Raw genomic sequence first — 14,966 nt, 5'->3', positions numbered from 1 at the left:
TTACTACGTATATATAAATAAAAATAAAAACACAAGTATATCTATAATAAAATAATTTAAAATTTTTGATAATTTATGATTATCTTATATAAAAAAATAAATTATTATATAGTGTAATTTTTTCGTAGTTACAAAATGTGCATGAAATGAAAAGAAAGACAAAAATCGATTATGTAGTCCTTCTATGTTGCTGATAGAACTATTGATAGGATATTTACATTTTAGGATATTTTACATTAAAAATATATTTACTCTTCAAAAAATAATTCTTATTCTCCATAATGATTACAATAAAAAATAGTAGTTTTGTTACAGTGACAGAATTAAGTGTAAAGTAAATAAAGTAATGAAGTAAAGTAGAGTACAGTAAATTAAGATAGTGACTGATTATGTATGTATATTTATACATCTGCAGATATTATTTGTAATAACAAAGATAAGTCCTACGATAACAAAAATTCCTCGGTTCAGTTTTCATTGTTTTCGACTTAATCGATATGTAAAATATTAAAATTCCCTCACAAGTTAACTTACCAGATCCAAACGAACCAGTATACCTCCAGCTAATCAAATATATACTATTCCAAATGAGTTTGAACTACTTTCTAAAAAATATATGTCTGTTAAAAATAAATATTATTTGAAGTAAGAAATAAAACTGACCGATTAAAATTAAATTAATAAAAGTTTTTGTTAACATGTTAATATCGACAAGTACAGTCACGATAGAAATTCTTATTACATATCGTATATATATATATATATATAAATTTTTCATACACTCATTTCATTTTGTTATATAATAACAAAATTTGTTTTCTTTTATGTAAATTAAAATCGATATCAGTTTCAATATTAAGTTAAATGTCAAGCTAAGTGGTAAAAGGTGAGCTCTATATTTTCTCTTAAAGCAAAAACAAGTACAGTTTCCAAATGCAATTTAATTTTCATACACGACCTAAATAATATGTTAATGTTAAATAGCTTACAACATGAGATTAATGAACTAACACGTGCTTGTTCGATAGCCGACATAGGTTGAACAACCAAGAATAAAATTAATAATGCCATAATATCCAGTTACGCCACTGATGTTCTACTATGCTATAAAGAGATATCTGCTTATTTTAATTCAATTATAAATTTTTCGATTAACCGAATTGATCTATCTTAGCTATTTTTGAGAAACCTTTTTCATTTTAAATTTTATATTATATATATACCTATATGTAATATTATATTTTTTAAGTAATATATAGTTTTCATCATAAATGTACATTTTTATAGTTTAATATTTATTTCATTTTCTGTACTCACAAGTATAAATTTATGGTTCCTAATCTAATTCTTAGCTTGTTTTTGGAAGAAAGAATTGTGTGGACATTTTAGATTTGTCATTTTATTTATTTATGTGTTTATCTTAATGAGTATTGAATGTATATCTTAAACTATAAATTGTTAATTCCATTATAATGTTTTCAAAAATTATCATTACTTTGCTGCGAAATTTCAACCATGTCAAAATTACTGTATGAATTTAAAAAACACTTTGCTACGAAACTGCATCCTTATAAAAATAACTGAACAAAATTAATAATGAATACTTTTCGCTGACTAGAAGTCTAGTGGGTGTTAATATTATTACAATAACAATTTTTTTCCTAATGTGAATGAAAATTACGTTAATTCGTGTGATCTACGCAGTATCCACGTAGTTTTTGGGGAGTCTCATAGCTTAATTTTTCATTTATGTTGACAAACAGATTTAGAAGTAATTTGTTATTTATACTTTAGATTTTAAAACAGAACAATATTCTTACAACTGATCATTTTTAAGATGAATATACTTCAGTTAACCTTTTTTATTTTATTCTACTTAGATATATAATTTCTATAAAAAGCAATTATATGTACGTGTCTCACACAAATGCATATATTTATCTTATGTTTATCAAAATCAAAAAATCAAAATTAAAAGTACATGTTTACTTTTAAATACTTTTAGAAAACAATAGGGATATCCACATCAATATCGACATTTGAATGCGAACAGCGCCCACTATAGGTAGTAGCATAGTTTCGTACCCTGCGACACCGCAAACAGGACCTTAGTTCTATCTGTAGGGCACACTTAGCCTGTATATAAGCGCCAGATATCTTAGGATTAGACACACATCAAGTCCTAGTGCTTTCAGAAGTAACATTCGCACCTTAATAATATTTGTGAAAATGTTCGCTAAGGTAAATTGGACTACTTCATATATCAAGTATTTGCATAAATTGGACTATACAAGTGTGGTTACTTTTTAATTGTTGTGTTTAATATCCAGACTTTCATCGTGTGCGCTCTCCTGGCGGTAGCTCAAGGAGGCCTACTCGCAGGTCATGGAGCTATATCGTCCCAGAGCATAGTTTTGGGACATCCAGCTCCTGCCATTGCTGCCCACGCTGTTGCTGCACCAGCTTTGGGTTGGGGATTAGGTACTTATACTTAATATATTTTGTTTCTTCAAACTATTCTCATATATATTGTTATAATCTGTTCAACCTTTTATAAAAAAAAATATTTTTTTTAAGGTCACGGTGGTCTAGTCTCTCACGGATCACTTCTTCGAGCTCCTCTGATTCACGCTGCACCCGTCGCTCATGCCGTAGCTCCTGTTGAAGTATACGTTAGTAACGGATTTGACTATTTAGGAATATTCTTAAAATAAGAAATACTTTTTTTTATAAAGAAAACATGGAGAGCATCTTAAAATCTTTTGCTTTAAATAATACAAACGTTAGAATTATTTGACGTATTGCAATTTGGTCTTACAACTTTGTGCCTGATATATAGTAATACATTCATAAACAGTCACATCCTCGCTACCAATTCAACTATGGCGTTGCTGATGGCCACACTGGAGACCAAAAGAGCCAGTGGGAATCCCGTGATGGTGATGTGGTAAAGGGACAGTACTCCCTCGTGGAAGCTGATGGCACCATCCGTACCGTTAATTATTCTGCTGATGACCATAATGGGTATGTAAAATTTTCGTACATTATACTTTCTATCTCTCCCTTGCAATGAAGAAGATTTTTTTGACTCACAACAGCTAGCGTCTTAATTAACTATTTTGTTATTCATAATACAGCAGTAATCTTACAAATCTTATATCAGGGAAGTATATCAATAAAGATCACAGGATCACTAAACGGATCCAAATAGATTTTTAAATTAATGCATTTTGCATATAACAACACACACAGGTACAATTAATTTTACTTTGATTTAATTATTGTATTTGAGTGAGCAGGTCAAATCATTGAAAATAAAGTTCAATTCAATAAATGATACCTATTTCATAGATTCAACGCTGTTGTGAGCAGGCAAGGCCATGCTGCTCACCCAGCTACAGCCGCTGTTGCGCATGCACCCGTCGCCATAGCATCCTTGGGACATGGTTCTCTTCTCCATTAAACGCTACAACAATATTTATTACTATCTATACTTAGGATAAGAATTCGACTACGTAACATGGATGCTTTTGTAACGGTTCAATGAAAGGTTCGCTTAGAGGCACAGCGTTTCATAAGGTGTATCTTAAGGGACGACGGCCCAAGACTTCACAATCAGTACCTGAGGTGCTAGCTTCTGTATTATATTTATCTTTTTAGTTTGTAAGTCTTTTACCGTTTTCGAATATAGATAAGAGATTACATTTTATGAAACGTTAAGAAATATGTAATGGAGGTTTGCTTATGTAATATAACTATTTTCATTTACGTTTTTGTTTTACTTTTATAACCCCAGTAAATAAATGTTAGCGTTGCAGTTAAGGGAAATAAACAAAAAAAAAACGATTTTATAGAATCACCTATCGATTTTGTTGATGAAGATGAAAAGCGAGTTTGTTAAAAGGTAAAGGGACCTTCATTGTTTTTCTAACAATTTTGTTACATATTTTTATAATGTGTTAGAACATAAAATTAAAATTATAAAATCTTATCAAGTGAAGTTTTTAAATACATTTAGATACAAAATGCATTAAAATCATCAGAAAAATAAAGGATGGCAAATTAATGAAGAGACGTTGTGAGTTAATGCTTGATCATTTCCAACGTTCGTGTTGAAGAAGGAGAATGTTCTTCTCAAACAAATTGGAAGTATGTTTGAATCAATTTTAACAGAGATCCAATTATACAAATTCTTTACTTTGATCAATATTAATAGAGTAACTTACTTAAACTTACTCTCTTAGTGCTTCAAAGCTATTGTTTACGGTACGTACCAAACTATTATGTTGGTGATGACTGTAGGAGTCACATGGGGTTTGAAATGACCAGTATGAGTGTATAAACTGCTATCTGCTCTTAGTACAACCAGTATTATGAGAACATTCAAAAAGTAATTTACTTGCATAGACTTAAAAACTTTTTATAAATATTTAAGCGCTGAATTTGATTTCTGTAATTGTGAATTTTTAATATTTTATACATTACAATATTCATATTTTTTAATTTCTATTCGTTGATTAAACTACGAATTAATATGTCTGAGAAGGCTCTTTGGCTATGATAAGTTATTATCATAAATGAATTATACCATGCATAGATGCATTAAATGAATGCAAATGCACTTTGACAACAACGTCCAAAAGAAAAATTATTTAAAATTAATATAATCTTATCTAAAATAATTATAAATTACAGCACATAAAATAAAATACAGCACAAAAGAATTAGAGGAATTATTTTTATACTTTATAATTTATTTTATACTTAGTAAACTATTAAAATAAAACCAAATTATAATTTAAAACTGCTTTAATATTAAACTTTGAAACCGACCCCAGAAAGAATCTGAAGAAAGTAATTATTACGTTAAATAATATACAAATATAACAGTAAGCATAATGCCTTGTATAACTTAAAGGTCCTTTTATTATATATATATATAAGATAGGATCTCTAATGTTAAGTAAAGCAGTCCGAGTGTTGTACCAAACAAATGCGTAACAAAGTAAAAATATAAACACCAAATTTTACATACTAAATGAAATAATATATATACATAATATTAATTTTTCCTTTTTAATAACTTTCTTAAATATTTAGGGTCAAGTATAATTATGTCAGACATTCTTAAACCAGTTACAATGCTGCGTAATGAATGTATAAAAAGGGCTGCTTCATATGAAATTGTATCATTCGAAAATTACATCAAAACGCACAAACATGATCTCAAAGGTGAGATGTAGCTTAATGAAAATGAAATTAACAAAAAAAAAAAAATTATGATAAACTTTTTTATTATACTTTTCAAGTTTAACAACACTGTATTAGAAATTTATTAATTTCTTTGATTATAATTAATATAAAGTTATTTTCCATTGATAAAGGTTTTCGTATTGGTAAGTCTACTGGGAGCAGCAAGTGCTCAACATTACTCTCACGGACAAGCCACTTCATCCCAGTCCATCATTCGTCATGATAACCAACACGGATACAACCACGTTCAACCTATCGCCGTCCACTCAGCTCCTATCTCATACCATCAACCTACTATAGCTGTTCACGCCGCCCCAGTCGCCAGTCATGTCAGTGTTCAACACGCTACTCCAATCATTCAACACGTTGCTCCAGTCATTCAACACGTGGCTCCCATAAGACACGTAGCTCCCATTGCTCATGTAGCTCCCGTGGCATACCATGCAGCACCAGTTCATGCTCAAGGACACCAAGAATATTATGTAAGCCAGTCTTCTTAGTATCTTACAACAAAAAAGTCTGGTGTTACTTATATTAGAACCAATATTCATGTTTATAATATCTTATATTTTCTAGTCCCACCCCCAGTACGAGTTTGAGTACAGCGTAGCAGACACTCATACTGGTGACATCAAATCGCAACACGAATCTCGCGACGGTGACCACGTGACCGGCTCCTACAGTCTTCACCAACCTGATGGTTCAGTACGTACCGTACACTACAGCGCGGATGCACACAGCGGGTAAATTACGTTTATTTATATATAGAACTACGTTAATGTCAAAATAATTGGTTCTAATGAGATTTTACTTAAGTTAATAGTTACTATTAGCGAGAGGTTTTAATCTATTTTCTAACTTTGTTTCAGCTTCAACGCTCAAGTAGAAAATTCTGGTCCTTCAACACATGTCCAGCCTCAGCCTCAACCTCACTACGCTCCTGTTCATGTTCTTCCTCATCACTGACAACTAAACCTAAAAATATAATAATAAATAATATATGATTTAAACTTTAATTTTACTACTTTCTCGCCCTCTTGTTAAAGTTCATAATTGTTTTGTTTATTATTAGTGATAATATTAACACGTCTTGACTTGTCTGAGTATATAATTAATGTTTTTCTTGAATTTATTTCGTAGTTTAACTACTTCTTTTTTGATTATTATATATTTGAAATAATGAAAATCAAATAGTAGGAAATATATCTAACTCTATCTTATTATTTCATGCGTAATAAATAAAATTCTTCATGGCAAGCTGATGTTACCCGTTGGAGTTGTCATGTTCGTCCTAGCTGTTTTAAAAAGCGCCCTTAAATTTCCTTCTGCTCTTCGGCCGGCTGTTACATTATATATTAAAGATAGACTGACAACAATAGTTTACGGGGACGTTACAAAAGTTTTACTTTGACACAATTCAAATCTATAATAAAATAAATCGCAAAAACACAATCTTATTTCGCAACTCATTAACAGGGATCTGTCATTAATAATATAAAAAATAAATCAAACTTTTGTTAAAAATTCGCCTTTAAGGCAGATGCATGCATTTCTGAGTTATACCTGACGGCTCACGAAGGTAACGTTGGCGCTATCCTCATGGGACGTCACGTTTCGACTTGTTTGTTGCTCTTAGCCCTGATGGCTTTGACAGAGTCACCGTTACGGAAGGTGACATCAGGGTTGCGTTTACGTAGCATATAAAAGATTTGTTACGTATGACATTTTTTTTTTCTGGAAATAAACTAATACAAATAGACAAAATTAACATAATATGGCATGAAATATACACATAAATAAAATATTAAAAATCATATAACATAACAGTATCCTGAAGGCTTACAAAATAAAAAACATCTTTTGGGAGAAAGTACAGCAAAAGTACAAATTGTATGATCTCCTAGAAGAGTCTAAAGTAACATTTATTAATAACACAACGACTATCATATTAATTAAATAAACATTTTGACTATGAAGCCAAAAGGCATAGGGCCGGGTTCCTAATTTTCAGATTGTCAAAATGTTTTATTTATTTTAACATATGCAGTAGTAAATGGAACAGTACATTTTATTAATTAAAATTTGAAAAAGCATAGGATTAAAAGTAGCCTTAAACTAGTTATTTACAACTATATAAGGGTTGTGGCAAATATAGACAAACTAAAATAACAACAATTATGATGATCGACCAGTAACCTTTTTATTGAGGTGTAAAACCGATTTGACCATTGGACTCAAAGTCTGATAAAATCTTTGAACAACAACCAGTCATTGGGCTTCACCAAAGCAATGCACTCTGTGACAACAAGGTATGTAGATATATAAAAAGAGCCAAGGAGTTTCCTGCTGTCTATTTTATTATTTTGATAATTATATAAACTAAATATACGTGTATTATATAGGGTTTTCCATTAAGGGCGCTTGATCTTTGAAATGCAAAAAACAATACATGTAGGAAAGATATTTGCGAAATTTTTTTTTTATTTGGAAGGTCTATCGACCCCATTATGTATGGAATATGACATCATTCAAATGACCGCCACGGCTTCGGTTGGTGGCGCGCACACGAAAGGTCCAATTTTCGATGACTCTGGCGCACAAATCGGGCTGTATTTGATCGATGGCGTGGCGTATGTTGACTTTGAGGGCATCGGTGGTTTGCGGCTTGTTGGCATAGACCTGCGACTTAAGAAAACCCCACAAGAAAAAGTCCAGCGGGGTCAAATCGCACGATCTCGGTGGCCAGTTCACGTCGCCTCCGCGCGAGATGACCATGTCCAGAAATTGCTCGTGCAGAACTTCCATCGTAGCGTGTGCTGTGTGGCACGTAGCGCCGTCCTGTTGAAACCACATGTTGTCCAGATCCATATTCTCGATTTCAGGCCAAAAGAAGTTGGTTATCATCGACCGGTATCGCTCACCATTGACGGTGACGGCCACACCATTATCGTTTTCGAAAAAATACGGACCAATCACGCCTCCGGCCCAAAATCCGCATCAAACAGTCACTTTCTGCGGGTGCATTGCCACTTGGTGAACCTCGTGTGGATTGGTCTCGTCCCAAATACGGCAATTTTGCTTGTTGACATAGCCATTCATCCAAAAATGCGCCTCGTCGCTGAAGATGATTTTTTTGCCAAAATCGGCGTCAACTTCCAACTGCTCTAATGCCCAGTCAGCGAACACACGGCGCTGTCTATGGTCATTAACCTTGAGCTCTTGGGTCAGCTGGATCTTGTACGGGTGCAGGCTCAAGTCACAACGCAAAATTCGCCAAGTTGTCGTCTGCGAAAGGCCGAGTTCCTGTGCGCGACGCGGAATTGACTGCCGCGGGTTTTCGAGGACACTGTCGCGCACAGCGGCGATATTCTCGGCAGATCTCGCGTTACGTTGACGCACGGGAACCGGCTGATTGTTAACTGACCCGGTTGACTCGAATTTGTCCACCAATCGACGGATAGTCGACTCGGCAGGACGATCATCGCGACCGTAAAACGGGCGAAGTGCGCGGAACGTTGCTCGAACTGAAGACCCATTTTCATAAAACAATTTTATGATTTGCACGTGCTGCTCGACACTGTAACCTGCCATGGTGGTTTGGGAGGACGGAATGAATATAACACACTGCATTTGACAGCTGTCACTCAAACAACATGGCCGCAATCAGCTGTCAAAGTTCAAGCGTCCCTATTGGAAAACCCCATATAAGATAACAGATATGTGAACAATGTATACGAGGGAAGATAGTTATATTAAAATGAGACAAAACTTGAACTGAGGCCGAACAAAGACGACCAAGTGATAGAATAAATGTTTGGAATAATTTATTAAGTAAAACCAATTTTTATAATGATCGGAATACATCGTGCCTCGGTATATATTTAAAAATATTTTTCTAATCTCATTCACTAATTTATTAAAAAAAGATATTATACACTATTCTCAAATTCGTCCTATAGACAAATATACAGAATAATAATTATACGGTGTCAGTGGTGCATTATATTAACACAATTATTTATTAGACCTTAATGAACCCTATTATATATTTTTTATGTATGATATCTTGTTATTCAAAATTGTATTAATGTTGATATCCAACTTAAAAAATTATTGATGTTTTTTTTATTTATTCATCATTTCTTTCATTAAAATAAACGTAATCATGGAAAACGTTAGCAGTTTAAAGTGGTTATAAATTAAAAATAAGTTGTAAATTATTAAGTTCATTATTAACACCTAACGATAAAATTTTTAGGGAATATTAATGATGAGACAGAACATGAACAGGCGCCAGGTGAGGTTGAGGCTGGACATGTGTTGAAGGAGCAGAATTTTCTACTTGAGCATTGAATCTGAAACAGGTTTAAATGACAATTTATAATTTTATAAATATAAGCGTTGAGAAAAAACGACGAAACTCTTACCGTACTAGTTTGAATACGGAGTCAAACCAAACATATTTCCAACATACCCGCTGTGAGCATCCGCGCTGTAGTGTACGGTACGTACTGAACCATCAGGTTGGTGAAGACTGTAGGAGCCGGTCACGTGGTCACCGTCGCGAGCTTCGTGTTGAGATTTGATGTCACCAGTATGAGTGTCTGCTACGCTGTACTCAAACTCGTACTGGGGGTGGGACTAGAAAATATAAAACATTATAAAGATGGGTAATGGTTCTAACATAATCAGTACTATTTGAAAACTATTTTTATTAAAACTAATTTTCTTCAAACTTTAGGAACATAATCTTACATAATATTCTTGGTGTTCTTGAGCGTGAACTGGTGCTGCATGGTAAGCCACGGGAGCTACATGAGCAATGGGAGCTACGTGTCTTATGGGAGCCACGTGTTGAATGACTGGAGCAACGTGTTGAATGACTGGAGTAGCGTGTTGAACACTGACATGACTGGCGACTGGGGCGGCGTGAACAGCTATAGCAGGTTGATGGTATGAGATTGGAGCTGAGTGGACCGCGATAGGTTGAATGTGGTTGTATCCGTGTTGGTTATCATGACGAATGATGGACTGGGATGAAGTGGCTTGTCCGTGAGAATAATGTTGAGCACTTGCTGCTCCCAGTAGGGCGACTAACATGAGAACCTATAAAAAATAAAATTACTTTCCCTATGATAAAAGATAAAATCTTAAATTAAGTTTTTTAGCATAGATTTATGAAATTAGTTAAAAACACGGCATTATTCTTGGAAATATTAGAATCTTTATTAGTTTTATGTCAAATATTGATTTTTCAAACAAATTTTTCTCACCTTTGACAACATGTTTCTGTCTTTCGAAGTAGTGTTTAAATGATACAATTACATACCAACTTATACCTTTTATATACAAAAAAATATCTCTCCACTTAACTGGTTTGTAAATCTGTACTAAAACTGTCAAAATTTATGCAAATTTGTTACGTAATTAAAGACCTGCAATTATAAAGTTAAGTTACTTTCATTACTATACGTATATATTACTCCTTCATTATTAGTTGTTATGAGGGATTTTGATTTTTATATATAAGTTACCAATCCAACATTGGGGAAATTATCTAGGCTTAGGTGTGGAATAAATATATTATGTACTTGTTAATGTATTTTAAAATAAGTTTCTAAAGTTTTCTAAAAGGTTTACGACGGTGCAAAGCCTACAGAGTTATGATATTTTGAGGAGAGCGCAACATACTGATAAAATTATTTAGATCTAAAATATGTAAATACACTAGAATCACTCTCGGAGTTTAATATTTTTATGAAATAATAGTTCTTAATAAAAACTTAAAAAAATAAATAAAATTGTACTGCTCTATTAATACCAAGTTGTGAAAAGTGAAATTTATCAACTATCGCTCAATTATTCGTGAAGCACAACTTTTTGTATATTCTTGCAATAAATATATCAACCAGAAGATACTCCAGGAGCATTCACTTCATAGGAGATAAAAACCGGCAACATTGTAAAATGATCTTGTAGAAAATAATGTACTTTAATAAAAATTCTTGAAAACTTAAAATAGTAAAACAAGTTACGATCACCTAGAAAACTCTGAAATGACATTTTACGCTGTAAAAAAAGGACACAAGAGTGACGAACGTGATATCGTCACGTTAACATGTGACATCCAGAAATCAACTTTACTATCTTAATATAAATAGTATAAGTTTCTTGTCAAACGTTAATATTTGAAGAAGTAGTTCATCCCATAGAAAATACGTTCATTAGTTTCAATGATGAAATAAGTAAAAAACGAAATTTTATTTTTCGGGTTTCATATCTCTCTTCGACAGTCCCCTACTAAGCCTTTGGTGATGTTAATGTTTATACGCTACTGTTATTATTACTCCTACTGAAAACAGATTTCTGACGTAGAGGTGCCTCAAATAAATCATGGTATTCCCAAGGGGGCATGGAAAATCACCTGGAGAATCACGATGGCACGTGAAAGCGATCCCGTATTTTATTTATCTCGGGTTTGTCACTGGTAGATCTCACAAAACCACCTCAGCGAAGTGGTAAGCTTACAAACTTTATCTAAAGTAAACAGAAATGAAATACAGATCCAAAGCATGATCAAATAATTTTATCTTTAATATTTGAGCAATAGAAAATATATAATGTAATTATTTTTGTAAATGATCATTGATTTATCTCACTAACTAATTTCCATTGAAAAGGAACGTATGAATGTGATTTTTTTAAATTTCAATACACAAACACAAAAAAAATATTTAGATAAAAAAATAAGACCAAACAGTTTTATTGTGTAACAATCCTTCATAAGTAAAAAAAAAAACTTCCGAAGAACTTCAAACGCAAAAGTATTCAGAGCATTTAATTTGACAGTTGACTTATCAATATACATATTATAAAACAAAGTCCCTCGCTGCATCTGTCTGTCTGTCTGTTCGCGATAAATGGAAAAACTACTGCGCCGATTATCAAACAGTTATCACCATTCGATAGCGTGATTCTCGGGACAAATAGTATAAAATTTGTTAAGTTTTAGTATTTACCAGTGTAAAATAAACTTAAAATAATCTCTACATTTACTACATTTAGTTTTATTTGATATCTTCTGTAAAATACTTCCCCTTTACAATGATAACTAAGCCTTTAGGAAAAAAAACATCTCATTTTTGAGATATTAATAATAATTGAAAAAAATTGCAACACAATATAAAATTTAAAACGATTTATTATTATTACTTTTTACAAGACGTTTCTAATTACATTACAGCTATATTATCAATTGTTAAATATTAGTGATGAGAAAGAACATGAACAGGAGCATAGTGAGGCTGAGGCTGAGGCTGGACATGTGTTGAAGGACCAGAATTTTCTACTTGAGCGTTGAATCTGAAAGTTAGAAAATAGATTATAACCTCTCGCTAACAATAACTATTAACTTAAGTAAAATCTCATTAGAACCAATTCTTTTTACATTTAAGTAGTTCCATATAAATATACGTAATTTACCCGCTGTGTGCATCCGCGCTGTAGTGTACAGTACGTACAGAACCATCAGGTTGGTGAAGACTGTAGGAGCCGGTCACGTGGTCACCGTCGCGAGCTTCGTGTTGAGATTTGATGTCACCAGTATGAGTGTCTGCTACGCTGTACTCAAACTCGTACTGGGGGTGGGACTACAAAATTATAAACATGAATAATGGTTCTAACATAAGTAACATTAGACTTTACTATTGTAAGATACTTAGAAGACTAGCTTACATAATATTCTTGGTGTCCTTGAGCATGAATAGGTGCTGCATGGTAAGCCACGGGAGCTACATGAGCAATGGGAGCTACGTGTCTTATGGGAGCCACGTGTTGAATGACTGGAGCAACGTGTTGAATGATTGGAGAAGCGTGTTGAACACTGACATGACTAGCGACTGGGGCAGCGTGAACAGCTATAGCAGGTTGATGGTATGAGATTGGAGCTGAATGGACGGTGATAGGTTGAACGTGGTTGTATCCGTGTTGGTTATCATGACGAATGATGGACTGGGATGAAGTGGCTTGTCCGTGAGAGTAATATTGAGCAGTTGCTGCTCCCAGCAGTGCAACTAACATGAGAACCTATAAAAATAGAAATAAATAAATAATAATTTAAAGCTGTTAAAAGATTGTAAATTATATTTTTTTATAATAAATCTACTTTATTTTTATAAAAATATTACTCTATCTCACCTTCGACATGTTGAGGTTTCGGTAAATGATTTTGAATTGATACTGTTTCATATCGAAATGTCCTTTTATATTCCATTTGAGTCTGACACTTAACTGGTTTTATATTTTATAATAAAATCAAGATTAAATTGTACCAAATATTGAAAAATTTTAACTGTAGTTTACATAACACTGACAAGATTAACAATTAATATTAAATGAGGGCCACTGGTAATAAAGTTTTTATGGGGTTTTTTGTTAAACATTTAAAAGAAAGATTTAAAAAAATATGATTAAATGTGCAAATATTGTTCTAATAAAAATTACTTTTAACACGACATATGTGTAGGAAATTCTTATAGGTAGATTTACTGATATAATTGACAAAGATGTAACATCCTAATATTATAAACATAACAATTTGTATTACAGTAGGTACTGGTGAAGAAAGAAATATCAATTTTCTTGCGTATTCGGAAAATAAAAAATATTCACTAAATTATGTGTCACAATACTTGTTGCGGAGTTTTTCATTTCCCAAACTTTTATCAAACTCAAAAAAATTGCACAACATCTTTAGAGAAAAAAGCGTTTTATTTAAATCTGTACTCGTGAAAATAAAAAACACTACATGTGTAAAAGCTGTTTGTGCTATAAACATATACATTACAGTGTTGAACATACAAACTGAAAAACAACATTGAAAAAAACAAACATACAAATATATATATATATATATATATACAACCTTCTATCTCATATAATCAAAAATTAATGAGTACGCTGCAGTTCGTCACAGATCTATCCAAAAAAGTAAATAAATACTGCATTTAGTGTTCTTCCTTCTGTAATTGGTGGGTAAAATTTTATATTGAGCGTAACTTTATCGAAATCATGTTTTATACTTAAAGTCCAAAACATTTTTTAGTTGCTTTTTGTACTGACTACACTAACTTATGTATTAAATATCTAAAACATTTCTGGGACAATGTGTATGTATGAAGCATGATGCATCGTTCCAAGTTCGTGACTTCGCGCTTTCATGACCTTGCATGGCGATTCCTAAAGCGATTTTTGAAATATTGACATTCCTACTCAAATTTATCTACTAGTGAGCCTTAGGTCGTAAACTTAGGTGTGTAAATTGTGTAAAAATATATATTTGTGATGTCTTCGTAGTTTTGCTAGAACATTTACTTATCTGTTTTCAGTTTCTACAAAACTGGCGGTGTCAAAACAATATACAAAATTGCGCCCTTAGTTAGATTTAGGATTTTCTTACCTTTTAGATCTTATATCCTAATCGGAAGTCCAGAAGATATTGAGTAGGAAGTGCTAGTAGAGCTCATCACATTTTTTTTTAATTCAAAATGTGGCAAAAGAGTATGCAGCCTACTTGATGGACATCCGCAACATAACAGATCTTGCGGATGCGTTGCCAACTTTAGATGTTGAGAAAAAGGGAGCAGTGGGAATAAGGAAAAGGCAGAAAAGGGTAAGAACAGGGAAAGGACAACCGGATCTGCCTCTAATAGGGC

At 32.7% G+C, this 14,966-nt stretch overlaps 3 protein-coding genes across 3 annotated transcripts; 2 read left to right on the top strand and 1 right to left on the bottom strand.

Moving 5' to 3' along the window:
- Positions 1–2,185: 2,185 nt before the first annotated feature.
- LOC116766031 (cuticle protein 7-like) lies at positions 2,186–3,621 on the top strand. The gene is made up of 5 exons (XM_032655685.2): positions 2,186–2,241; positions 2,331–2,481; positions 2,578–2,672; positions 2,858–3,024; positions 3,352–3,621. The coding sequence occupies exons 1-5, from the start codon at positions 2,230–2,232 to the stop codon at positions 3,461–3,463; spliced, it is 537 nt and encodes a 178-aa protein (XP_032511576.1). The 5' UTR covers positions 2,186–2,229; the 3' UTR covers positions 3,464–3,621.
- A 1,584-nt stretch (positions 3,622–5,205) lies between these two features.
- LOC116766027 (cuticle protein 8-like) lies at positions 5,206–6,229 on the top strand. Its single transcript, XM_061521974.1, has 4 exons — positions 5,206–5,232; positions 5,385–5,735; positions 5,830–5,996; positions 6,123–6,229. Exons 1-4 carry the CDS (start codon positions 5,221–5,223, stop codon positions 6,217–6,219), a joined length of 627 nt encoding a protein of 208 aa, XP_061377958.1. The 5' UTR covers positions 5,206–5,220; the 3' UTR covers positions 6,220–6,229.
- Positions 6,230–9,504: 3,275 nt separating this feature from the next.
- LOC133319031 (cuticle protein-like) lies at positions 9,505–13,458 on the bottom strand. Its single transcript, XM_061521916.1, has 8 exons — positions 13,450–13,458; positions 12,988–13,338; positions 12,736–12,902; positions 12,537–12,615; positions 10,527–10,565; positions 10,009–10,359; positions 9,728–9,894; positions 9,505–9,608 (listed from the first exon to the last, which is right to left on the bottom strand). Exons 1-8 carry the CDS (start codon positions 13,456–13,458, stop codon positions 9,518–9,520), a joined length of 1,254 nt encoding a protein of 417 aa, XP_061377900.1. The 3' UTR covers positions 9,505–9,517.
- Positions 13,459–14,966: the final 1,508 nt, after the last annotated feature.

This window comes from Danaus plexippus, chromosome 11 (genome assembly GCF_018135715.1).
Source record: "Danaus plexippus chromosome 11, MEX_DaPlex, whole genome shotgun sequence".
Classification (NCBI taxonomy): Eukaryota; Metazoa; Arthropoda; class Insecta; order Lepidoptera; family Nymphalidae; genus Danaus; species Danaus plexippus.
The sequence above is the reverse complement of the archived record's forward strand: the minus strand, read 5'-3'. Positions and strand labels throughout refer to the sequence as shown.

Coding starts and splice junctions, on each gene's coding strand:
- LOC133319031 (XM_061521916.1), bottom strand. Junction 12,903..12,987: donor AAGGACACCAAGAATATTAT/GTAAGCTAGTCT, acceptor ATAATTTTGTAG/TCCCACCCCCAGTACGAGTT. Junction 9,895..10,008: donor AAGAACACCAAGAATATTAT/GTAAGATTATGT, acceptor TATATTTTCTAG/TCCCACCCCCAGTACGAGTT.
- LOC116766031 (XM_032655685.2), top strand. Junction 2,482..2,577: donor AGCTTTGGGTTGGGGATTAG/GTACTTATACTT, acceptor ATTTTTTTTAAG/GTCACGGTGGTCTAGTCTCT. Junction 2,673..2,857: donor TAGCTCCTGTTGAAGTATAC/GTTAGTAACGGA, acceptor ATTCATAAACAG/TCACATCCTCGCTACCAATT.
- LOC116766027 (XM_061521974.1), top strand. Junction 5,736..5,829: donor AAGGACACCAAGAATATTAT/GTAAGCCAGTCT, acceptor TATATTTTCTAG/TCCCACCCCCAGTACGAGTT. Junction 5,997..6,122: donor AGCGCGGATGCACACAGCGG/GTAAATTACGTT, acceptor ACTTTGTTTCAG/CTTCAACGCTCAAGTAGAAA.